At 49.4% G+C, this 12,255-nt stretch overlaps 1 protein-coding gene across 9 annotated transcripts in view; it reads right to left on the bottom strand.

Moving 5' to 3' along the window:
- The window catches only part of sec31a (SEC31 homolog A, COPII coat complex component), a 162,391-nt gene that overhangs the window by 88,749 nt on the left and 61,387 nt on the right, over positions 1-12,255 (bottom strand). For 8 of the 9 annotated variants that reach the window (XM_072496351.1, XM_072496353.1, XM_072496356.1 and 5 more), the window contains exons 9-11: positions 5,306-5,467; positions 3,238-3,390; positions 2,303-2,536 (exon numbers count right to left, since the gene is read on the bottom strand). In XM_072496351.1, the coding sequence (XP_072352452.1) occupies positions 2,303-2,536; positions 3,238-3,390; positions 5,306-5,467 (549 nt within the window). The remainder of the gene's footprint in view (positions 1-2,302; positions 2,537-3,237; positions 3,391-5,305; positions 5,468-12,255) is intronic. The other variant, XM_072496352.1, reaches the window with a different exon arrangement.

Genomic DNA, 12,255 nt, shown 5'->3' with positions numbered 1-12,255 from the left:
ACCCTCCCAGTCTAGACCCGCCCCCCCACTCGCTCCAGCTCCTCCTTGACCATAGCAGCAGCAACTCGATTCCCCCCCACCCCCTCCCGGCTAGATCCCAACCTAGCTGATTTACTCCCCCCATTGCACTTCCGCAAGTCAGCTGACTCCTGCTGACCCCAGCCGCTCCCGCCTCTCCTTCGACTCCTCCCATTGTGTGGCACACCCTCCTCTCCCGTCCCCATCCATAGGCTCTCCCCCTCCCCCTTCTGTTCTAAGCGCGGGAAACAACCCTCGCTTCCCCGCCCCGGCCCTGCCCCCTCCAGTCTTCAGCGCGGGAAAAAGCCCGCACCTTCCACCTACCAGGCCCCGCCACCTCTGACGCAGCTCCTTTTACAGGCCCGGTCCCCTCACCCCTGACTCGGGCCTCCCCCTCCCCCGCGGGGCCCCATCTCACCTCCAAGAGCCCCCCCCCCCCCCCCCCCCCCCGACCAACCCAATCAAAACAATGCCCAACTCGCCCCAGCCACCCTCACCGACCCAAAAGAGAAAAAACACATTGAAAAAGAAACCCAGAGCAATACAAAGGCACCCCCCCCCTCGAAACAAAAATAAACATAGCATATCAACCGCAGTCTCCAATCGCCCGGCCAGACCCTCGTCCAACTTCTCGGCCTGAACAAAGGCCCACGCCTCCTCCGGAGACTCAAAATAATGGTGCCGGTCCTTGTAGGTAACCCACAGTCGCACCGGCTGCAACATGCCGAACTTCACCCCCTTCCTGTGCAGCACTGCCTTCGCTCGATTGTACCCGGCCCTCCTCTTCGCCACCTCCGTACTCCAGTTTTGATATATCCGAACCTCCACGTTCTCCCACCTGCTGCTCCTCTCCTTCTTGGCCCACCTGAGCACACACTCCCGATCGACGAACCTATGGAACCTCACCAGCACCGCCCGCGGAGGCTCGTTAGCCTTGGGCCTCCTCGCCAGCACTCTATGGGCCCCCTCCAGCTCCAGGAGCCCAAGGAAGGACCCCGTTCCCATCAGCGAGTTCAACATGGTGACCACATAGGCCCCCACGTCCGGCCCCTCCGGGAGGCCCAGAATCCGCAGATTCTTCCGCCTCGACCGATTCTCCATCTCCTTGAACCGCTCCTGCCATTTCTTGTGGAGTGCCTCATGCGCCTCCACCTTTACCGCCTGGCCTAAGATCTCGTCCTCATTGTCAGAGATCTTTTGTCGAGCCTCGTGGATCGCCACTCCCTGGGCCGCCTGTGTCTCCAGCAGCTCATCAATAGACGCCTTCATCGGCTCTAGCAGGTCCGTTTTAATCTCTCTGAAGCAGCGCTGGATACCCTCCTGCTGTCCTTCTGCCCACTGCATCCACGCTGCTAGGTCTCCGCCCGCCTCCATTTTGTCCTTCTTCCCTCGCACCTTCTTCGGGTCCACCACCACCTTTTTTGTCGCCCCGCTCCTAGTTGAAGCCATATACTGACGGGGAGCTGTTGTAGACTCCTTCCCACACCGGGAAATGTCGACAAAGTGCCGTTGGGGGCCCTGAAAAGAGCCCAAAAGATCGTTTTTGCGGGAGCCGCCGAATGTGCGACTTAGCTCCGCATAGCCGCAACCGGAAGTCCGCCATCCAATTTTCAATCCATACCAGTATATTATACCCAATCCTGTGCACTCTAATTTTGTTTACTAACCTCCTGTGTGGAGCCTTACTAAAGCTTTCTTAAATCCAAATACATGACATCCACTGGGTCTTCTTTATCCATACTACAACATTCTCAAAAAACTCCAACAAGATTTCCCTTGCATAAGTCCTCCCAGTCTTTTCTAAATGTCCAGCTATTACATCCATTATAATGGATTCTAACATTTTTCCTACTACTGACATCAAACAGATCTGTAGTTCTCCATTCTCTTCCTCCCGTCCTAAAATGGTGGGGTTACATTTGCTACTTTATAGTCTACAGGAATCTTTTCAGAATCTATAGCATTTTGAAATATTCATCAACTGATTCACTATCTCGAAGACTTTTTTTTACACAGTGAGCAACTGGGATCTGCAAAGCACTGCCTTAGGGCATGATAGAGAGAGACTCAACTGCCTTAGGGCATGGTAGAGAGACATTCAACTGAGGCCTTCAGAAGGGAATGGGATAATTATCTGAAGAAAATAGTGCAAGTCTACAGGGAAAAGACAAGGAAGTGGGACTAGGTGAATTGCACCTGCAGAAAAATGGCTTGCTCCTGTACTGTAACCATTCTATGATTCAATGAAAAGTCTCAACAATTCACCGTCAGCATTTCCTCTCACCTTTAAGAACCCCCAAACGTTCCTCTCAAAGTCTGTCTGGGCAGCATTAACTTTTGATTGACAGTACTCCACAAAGCCTCCTGTATGTATCGTTGACTGCAGCTCATTGGAACGGTTCAGGAGTTCCGATTCTGTGACAACTTGACTGACGAATACTTGGAACGGAACTTCCTGCTGTTGCTGCTGCTGAGATTGGGGCTTCAGGTTCTGAAACGTGACCAGCTTTCCACCAAACTTGCCATGAAATTTCACAAAAGGTAACACACAGAACAATTAAGCAATAGAGAAAAGAGGGGGAAAAAGAAAAACAGTTCAGCCGTTAAATTCAATTTGCAGCAATGGCAAGCATGTAAGTGTCATATTAATCAATTTAAACTAAATACTAAAACTGCAGTAATTTTTTTAAATGTAGGTAGTCAACCTTCGCCATACCACCAAAGGAGAGGCAGGAGCTTCCTCATTACAAAGATATGGGAGAAAAATAAATCAATGGAAACAATGAATTTGCTGAAACCTTGAGAGACAAAATTGCACACCGAGGGAAAATGCCATGAAGTTACTTCATTAATGCTGAATAAACTGTGGGGCATGGCACTCGGGTACACAGGGCAGGAGAATGCAAACTTCAAACAGTGATCTGCTGTCAGCTAACGTCAATAGGGAGAGTGGTGAAAGCACCACAAATGACCTGGAGCTGTGACGGCTCCTGCAATCAAATATCTTGACGACACTCACTATCTCAAATTTCCCACAAGGTGAATAGGTATTTGGGTAAGACACAGGGATGGTGCTGTCAGATGTAGATTCATACTCTGGTATGAGTGATCACATTCTGAAGAGGAGAGAAAGGGGCAACAGACAAAGTGGAAAAACAACCTTGTGATTTTATAAATTATGTATTTTTACTCTCGAATACAAAAGATTTCAAAACTTACAGCAAATGTTGCTCCGACAGGGCGGCGAATCCACTTGGGTGGTTTTTTAAGAGGCAGCACAACACTTGGTTGTGCTACAGACTGAGGGAGCTGCAACGGAGGAAGGGTTTGTCCAGTACCAAATGGATCTAAATTCCCAAAGGAGGATGAAATCTGTCAAAAACAAAATTATAGCATTTGTAGATCATTGGCGACAGAGCATAGAATGGTGTAAAAACACAAAAAGGCAAGGAGACATCATGTATATGCTTACACGAAGACCAACGTTAAAAATGGTAAATATTTGATTTGTCACATTTGTTGCTTTCAAAACAGTTGTAACATAAACTCAAAAGCAAGTCGATCATAGGCACTGATCCTGGGGACAACCTTTTTTCCTTGTCCTCATGATCCCACTAATAAGTTTGATGCATCCTTGAAAAGCACGCCCAACTTAAAATCAACAGCTCATTGTCCCCAGCCAGCACAACTACATCCCCAGCAGCATGTCTCTTCCACTCCTCTCATCCTTAACCACATTTCTCTCACAGCTCATACCTTCAATCTCCACCTGATTTATAAATTTTTAAATTTATATTCTTGAAACTAAATAGACTAATTGCAAACTTGGTGCCATATTTGACCCTAACATTAGCTTCCGACCACATGTTCGTATTTCGATCTCCGTGGCATCACCCAGCTTCTCCCCTGCCTCAGCTCCTCTGCTGTGGAATGCCATTATTACCCCAGACTTGACTATTCCAATGCACTTCTGGCCGACTTCCCACTTTCTACCCTCCATAGATTTTAGGTAATCCAAAACTCTGTTTGTGTCCCAACTCGTACCGCTCTATTCACCTATCATTCCGCTGCTTGCTGATCGACATGGGTTCCCTCAAGCAATGCCTTCATTTTAAAATTCTCAACTTTGCTTTCAAATCCTTGTCCCTCCCTATCTCTTAAATCTACTCCAAGATATCAACGTTCATCCAATTCTGGCTTCTTGAGTATCCCCATTTTAATCATTCCACCCTTCATGGTTGTGCCTTCTGTTGCATCGGCTCTAAGCTCTGGACCTCCCTCGTTGCACCTCTCACCTTTTCTACCTTGCTTTCCTCCTCCAAAACACTTGAACCTACCTCTTTGACCACCTTGTGGTCAGCTGACCTAATATCTCTTTGTGATTAGGTATCATGTTTTGTTTTGTAACGTACCTTTTATTCATTCATGGGATGTGGCTGTCGCTGACTAGGCCAGCCTTCGTTTCCCATTCTTTATTGCCCTTGAACTAAGTGGCTTGCTAGGCCGTTTCAGAGGGCATTTAAGAGTCAACCACATTGCTGTGGGTCTGGAGTCACATTTGGTCAGACCAGGTATGGATAGCAGATTTCCTTCCCTAAAGGACGTTGGTGAATGTTTCTTTTACAACAATTGGCAATAGTTTAAGATTTTGAATTCGAATTCCACCAACATGGTCGGATTCGAGCCAGGGTCCTCTGCATCACTGGATTATTACACCAGTAACAATACTACTACCCCACCACCACTCCCTTTTTTAGTACACGAAAAACACAATGTAAATAAGTTGTTTTCATCTGACTGCACTACCCACATATAACAGTGTCCAATGTATATACCACTGTGGTCAATGAAAGGTTGATTTGTTCAACACCAAGTGGTGAGCATGTGAGATAGGTCAGTACCACAGTCTAGACTTCAGTGCTGCATTTTTTTCCATTTTAATATTGGCTTTTCTTCTGAACCTGTTGGCACAGGTAAAACAGGGGCTGGTTTAGCTCACTGGGCTAAATCGCTGGCTTTTAAAGCAGACCTAGGCAGGCCAGCAGCACGGTTCAATTCCCGTACCAGCCTCCCCGAACAGGCGCCAGACAGTAGGGGCTTTTCACAGTAACTTCATTGAAGCCTACTCGTGACAATAAGCGATTTTCATTTTCATTTTCACATATAATGAAATTATGTAAAGGCATCTCTTATTACGTACAGTGAAGGAACCACAGCAACAAAGAGTAGTGACAAAATACACAAGAAACAAGATAAATCACCACCACCTTCATAAAGATTTATTTACATTGTCAACCTGTCGCTGTCTTTGTGCATCAAGATTCCCACCCATGAGGGAGTAGATGCTGATGTGGCCATCGAATGCAGCTGCAGAGAGGACAGCAGGATTCCTTGGGCACCACTGAATATCAAAGCACCATTGTGTGGCTGTAGGCAGCTCATAAACCACCTGTCAAGAAAAAAACAATTAAAACAGACTAATAATTAAAATGGATAATATATGATTTGAATTAAGTCATACATATAATTTTAACACTGAATTTAACCATTCAAATTTGGAATGTGAAAACAGAATGTGCCATTAGCTATATCTCTGAACCCACAGGATTGATTGATTACAGAGAACGTGGTGATATGGGGCTCCATGTTTACTGTGAGCTAAGGTGAGGATAGAAAATTGATTGGGCTTAAACAGTGGAGAAATAAGGGTCGAGGACATTGTTGCTATCGTTTAGGGATCAGGGAATGTAAACAGGGAATTTTCTCCCGGCTAATTGAATGGGCATGATGAAGTCCATGTAGCAGTAGCTTTTGCTACTGAAAGAATCGCTCAATGGTCCAAATAGTTGCTTACTTTTCTTCAGCGACTCATATTCTTGCCGCCAATATGTTTTTGTAGTTTTTCTGATTATATTCACCTACGGATCTCCTCTAGGGAAACCTACAGCAAAAGGTTTACGGCTGAGTTCTCCCCTTTGTTTCCAAATCCCTTAAAGTATTAAGTTAATAACAAAGTTGCAAAAGGTAACCTCGGAGTCATATATGACCGCGGGATGAGCTTCCAGCTACATATCCACACCATATTTAAGACAATCTCTTTCTATGTCCATAACATCAGCTGACAGCGCCCTGCCTCCGTTCATCTGCCGATGAAACCCTCATTTGTGCCTTGTAACCTCTCGATCGGACTATTCCAACGCATCTTCTATCCTCCACATCCACAACTCTCCCGCTTGTGTCCTAGCTCACTCAAGTCCCTTTCAGCTATCACCCCTGTGCTCACTAACCTACACTGTCAGCTACACCTCAATTTAAACTTCTCATTCTTGGTTTTAAGTCCCTCCTTAGCCTCACATCTCTCGTTCATCTCCTGCAGGCTTCTTCGAGTTATCTGCTCTGCTCCACTCCTGCTCTTAAGCATTCTCAAGTTAAATTTTTTTTTTTTAATATATTTTATTCAAGATTTTTTGGCCAAACATAACAGTACGTAGTGTTTCTTTTAAACAACAATAAAGCAATATAAATAACAGTGGCCAGTTTTAAACAAATAAATAAATAATATATGAACAGAAACAAAAACCAAACTAAATGGCAACTGCCTGGTCAAAAATAAATACTCTCCAAAGATACAATCCAACAGTCCAATATACATTACCTAAACAAGTGCCTATACATATACAATAACATCCCTGAGAGTCCGTCCGATTACTCCCCCCCCCCCCCCCCCCCCCCCTGGGTTGCTGCTGTTGTCTTCTTCTTTTCCATTCCCTCTATCTTTCTGTGAGGTAGTTGACGAATGGTTGCCACCGCCTGGTGAACCCTTGAGCCGAACCCCTTAGTACGAACTTAATCCGTTCTAACTTTATAAACCCTGCCATGTCGTTTATCCAGGTCTCCACACCCGGGGTTTTGGCTTCCTTCCACATTAACAATATCCTGCGCCGGGCTACTAGGGACACAAAGGCCAAAACATCAGCCTCTTTTGCCTCCTGCACTCCCGGATCTTCTGTAACCCCAAATATAGCCAACCCCCAGCTTGGTTCGACCTGGACCCCCACCACCTTCGAAGGCACCTTTGCCACCCCCACCCAAAACCCCTGTAGTGCCGGGCATGACCAGAACATGTGCGTGTGATTCGCTGGGCTTCTCGAGAATCTCGCACACCTATCCTCTACCCCCAAAAATTTACTGAGCCGTGCTCCAGTCATATGCGCCCTGTGTAACACCTTAAATTGTATCAGGCTTAGCCTGGCACACGAGGACGATGAGTTTACCCTACGTAGGGCATCAGCCCACAGCCCCTCCTCAATCTCCTCCCCCTGCTCTTCTTCCCATTTCCCTTTCAGCTCATCTACCATGATCTCCCCCTCGTCCCTCATTTCCCTATATATGTCTGACACCTTACCATCCCCCACCCATGTCTCTGGGATCACTCTATCCTGCACCTCCTGCGTCGGGAGCTGCGGGAATTCCCTCACCTGTTGCCTCGCAAAAGCCCTCAGTTGCATATACCGAAATGCATTCCCTTGGGCAACCCATATTTTTCCGTCAGCGCTCCCAGACTCGCAAACGTCCCATCCACGAACAGATCTCTCAATTGTGCTACCCCTGCTCTTTGCCATGCTCCAAATCCCCCATCCATTCTCCCCGGAACAAACCTATGGTTATTTCTTATCGGGGACCGCACCGAGGCTCCAGTCTTTCCCCTATGCCGTCTCCACTGCCCCCAAATTTTCAATGTAGCCACCACCACCGGGCTTGTGGTGTATTTCTTCGGTGAGAACGGCAACGGTGCCGTCACCATAGCTTGTAGGCTAGTCCCCCTGCAGGACGCCCTCTCCAATCTCTTCCACGCCGCTCCCTCCTCTTCTCCCATCCACTTCCACACCATTGAAATATTGGCGGCCCAGTAGTACTCACTTAGTCTCGGTAGTGCCAGCACCCCCCTGTCCCTACTACGCTGCAAAAATCCCCTCCTCACTCTCGGGGTCTTCCTGGCCCACACAAAACTCATAATACTCTTCTCGATTCTTTTGAAAAAAGCCTTCGTGACCACCACCGGGAGGTACTGAAACACAAAAAGGAATCTCGGGAGGACCACCATTTTAACCGCCTGCACCCTACCTGCCAGTGACAGGGACACCATGTCCCATCTCTTAAAGTCCTCCTCCATCTGTTCCACCAACCGCGTTAAATTAAGCCTATGTAATGTACCCCAATTCTTGGCTATCTGGATCCCCAAGTACCGAAAGTCCCTTGTTACCTTCCTCAACGGTAAATCCTCTATTTCTCTGCTCTGCTCCCCTGGACGCACCACAAACAACTCACTTTTCCCCATGTTCAATTTATACCCTGAAAAATCCCCAAACTCCCCAAGTATCCGCATTATCTCTGGCATCCCCTCCGCCGGGTCCGCCACATATAGCAACAAATCATCCGCATACAGAGATACCCGGTGTTCTTCTCCTCCCCTGAGTACTCACCTCCACTTCCTGGAACCCCTCAATGTTATGGCCAGGGGCTCAATCGCCAGTGCAAACAATAACGGGGACAGAGGACATCCCTGCCTCGTCCCTCTATGGAGCCAAAAATAATCAGACCCCCGTCCATTCGTGACCACGCTCGCCATCGGGTCCTATACAGCAACTGTACCCATCTGATATACCCATCTCCAAAGCCAAATCTCCTCAGCACCTCCCACAAATAATCCCACTCCACTCTATCAAATGCTTTCTCGGCATCCATCGCCACCACTATCTCCGTTTCCCCCGTCTGGTGGGGGCATCATCATTACCCCTAGCAGCCTCCGTATATTTTTATTCAGCTGTCTCCCCTTCACAAACCCAGTTTGGTCCTCATGAACCACCCCCGGGACACAATCCTCTATCCTCGTTGCCATTACCTTGGCCAGAATCTTAGCGTCCACATTCAGGAGGGAAATAGGCCTATAGGACCTGCATTGCAGCGGGTCTTTTTCCTTCTTTAGGAGGAGCGATATCGTTCCCTCTGACATAGTCGGGGGCAGCTGCCCCCTTTCCCGCGCCTCATTAAAGGTTCTCATCAGTAGCAGGGCCAGCAAGTCCATATATTTCCTATAAAATGCCACTGGGAATCCATCTGGTCCCGGGGCCTTCCCCGCCTGCATGCTCCCAATCCCTTTCACTCCTTCCTCCGTCTCAATCTGTGCTCCCAGTCCCGCCCTCTCCTGCTCCTCCACCTGAGGAAATTCCAGCTGATCCAGAAAGCACATCATTCTCTCCTTCCCATCCGGGGGCTGAGCTTCATATAATCTTTCATAAAATGCCTTGAACACTCCATTCACTCTCTCCGCTCCCCGCTCCATCTCTCCCTCCTCATCTCTCACCCCCCCATCTCCCTCGCTGCTCCCCTTTTCCTCAGTTGGTGGGCCAGCAACCTGCTCGCCTTCTCCCCATATTCGTACTGTACACCCTGTTCCTTCCTCCATTGTGCCTCTGCATTACCCGTAGTCAACAAGTCAAATTCTACATATAGCCTTTACCTTTCCCTGTACAGTCCCTCCTCCGGTGCCTCCGCATATTGTCTGTCCACCCTCAGAAGTTCTTTCAACCGCTCCCTTTCCCTACCCTCCTGCTTTCCTTTATGTGCCCTAATAGATATCAGCTCCCCTCTAACCACTGCCTTCAACGCCTCCCAGACCACTCCCACCTGAACCTCCCCATTATCATCGAGTTCCAAGTACCTTTCAATACACCCCCTCACCCTTAAACACACCCCCTCATCTGCCATTAATCCCATGTCCATTCTCCAGGGTGGACGCTGTTCTTTTTCCTCCCCTATCTCCAGGTCCACCCAATGTGGAGCGTGATCCAAAATAGCTATAGCCGTGTACTCCGTCCCCGTCACCTTCGGGATCAGTGCCCTTTCTAAAACAAAAAAGTCTATCGGTGAATAAACTTTGTGGACATAGGAGAAAAACGAAAACTCCTTACTCCTAGGTCTACTAAATCTCCAGGCGTCTACTCCTCCCATCTGCTCCATAAAGTCCTTAAGCACCCTAGCTGCAGCCGGCCTCCTTCCGGTCCTGGACCTCGATCTGTCCAGCCCTGGGTCCAGCACCGTATTAAAATCTCCACCCATTACCAACTTCCCCATCTCTAGGTCCGGGATACGTCCTAACATACGCCTCATAAAGTTGGCATCATCCCAGTTCGGGGCATATACGTTCACTAAGACCACCGCCTCCCCTTGCAATTTGCCACTCACCATCACGTATCTGCCCCCACTATCCGCCACTATGGTCTTTGCCTCAAACATTACCCGCTTCCCCACTAGTAAGCCACCCCCCTGTTTTTTGCGTCTAGCCCCGAATGAAACACCTGCCCCACCCATCCTTTGCGTAGTCTGACCTGGTCTATCAGTTTCAGATGCAGCATAACCACATCTGCCTTAAATTTCTTTAGGTGTGCGAGTACCCGTGCCCTCTTTATCGGCCCGTTCAGCCCTCTCACATGCCACGTGATCAGCCGGGTTGGGGGGCTCTTTACCCCCCCCCCCTTGTCGACTAGCCATCTCCTTTTTCAATCCAGCTCCTCACCCGGTTCCCACGTAGCCGTATCTCCCCCCAACGGCGCCCTCCCGCCCCGACCACCCCACCCCATACCAGCTCCCCCTTCTCCCAGCAGCAGCAACCCAGTTAACCCCCCCCCCACTCCCCCCGCTAGATCCCTCACTAGCGTAATTGCACCCCCCATGTTGCTCCCAGAAGTCAGCAAACTCTGGCCGACCTCGGCTTCCCCCCGTGACCTCAGCTCCCATTGCGCGAGGCCCCCTCCTTCCTGCTTCCCTGTTCCCGCCATGATTACCATAGCGCGGGAACAAAGCCCGTGCTTCCCATTTGGCCCCGCCCCCAATGGCCGGCACCCCCAGCTCCTCATCCTCCCTCCCCCACGACATGGGGAAGGGAGAAAAGTTACAGGGTCGCAGGATTAACAACTTGGGAAATCATCTCTTCCCCCTTTTCCCCTCTTCACCCCACATATTCGCCCCACCACTTTGTCCCAAACGTTCTTTTTCTAGCCCGCTTATTCCAGTTTCTCCTCGGCAATAAATGTCCACGCCTCTTCTGCCGTTTCAAAGTAGTGGTGTTTCCCTTGATGTGTGACCCACAGTCTTGCCGGCTGCAGCATTCCAAATTTAATCTTCCTTTTGTGCAGCACCGCCTAGGCCCGATTAAAGCTTGCCCTCCTTCTCGTCACCTCCGCACTCCAATCTTGATATACGCGGATCACCGCGTTCTCCCACCTACTGCTCCGAGTTTTCTTTGCCCATCTGAGGGCCATCTCTCTGTCCTTATATCGGAGAAATCTCACCACTATGGCTCGAGGAATTTCTCCAGCTCTCGGTCTTCGCGCCATAACTCGATAGGCTCCCTCCACCTCCAACGGGCCCGTCGGGGCCTCCGATCCCATTAACGAGTGCAGCATTGTGTTCAGATATGCCCCGACGTCCTCCCCTTCTGCACCTTCGGGAAGACCAAGAATCCTTAAATTCTTCCTCCTCGCATTATTCTCCAGCACCTCCAGCCTTTCCACACACCTTTTGTGTTGTGCCTCGTGCATCTGTGTCTTCACCACCAGGCCCTGTATGTCGTCCTCATTCTCAGCAGCCTTTGCCTTCACGACCCGAAGCTCCTGCTCCTGGGTCTTTTACTCCTCCTTTAGCCCTTCAATCGCCTGTAATATCGAGGCCAACAGCTCCTTCTTCATCTCCTTTTTAAGTTCTTCCACGCAACGCCGCAGGAACTCTTGTTGGTCAGGGCCCCATATTAAACTGCCTCCTTCCGACGCCATCTTGCTTTGTGCCTGCCTTCCTGGCCGCTGCTCTAGAGGATCCACCGCAATCCGGCCACTTTCCACTCCTTTTTCAATCCATGTCCAGGGGGGAGTCCCTTCTGGTTTACCGCACAGTGTTTTTAGCCGTTAAAATTGCCGTTGGGGCTCCTATTAAGAGCCCAAAAGTCCTTTCCACCGGGAGCTACCGAAACGTGCGACTTAGCTGGTCATCGCTGCACCCGGAAGTCTCATTCTCAAGTTAAATTGCCATGCCTTCAGCCACCAAGGCCCAATGCTTAGAATTCCCTCCCTTCGGGCAGCACAGTGGCGCAGTGGGTTAGCCCTGCAGCCTCACGGCGCTGAGGTCCGAGGTTCGATCCCGACTCTGGGTCACTGTCCGTATGGAGTTTGCATATTCTCCCCG

This window comes from Scyliorhinus torazame, chromosome 3, assembly GCF_047496885.1.
Source record: "Scyliorhinus torazame isolate Kashiwa2021f chromosome 3, sScyTor2.1, whole genome shotgun sequence".
In the NCBI taxonomy this organism is placed as follows: Eukaryota; Metazoa; Chordata; class Chondrichthyes; order Carcharhiniformes; family Scyliorhinidae; genus Scyliorhinus; species Scyliorhinus torazame.
This window is presented reverse-complemented; position numbering and strand designations above follow the sequence as displayed.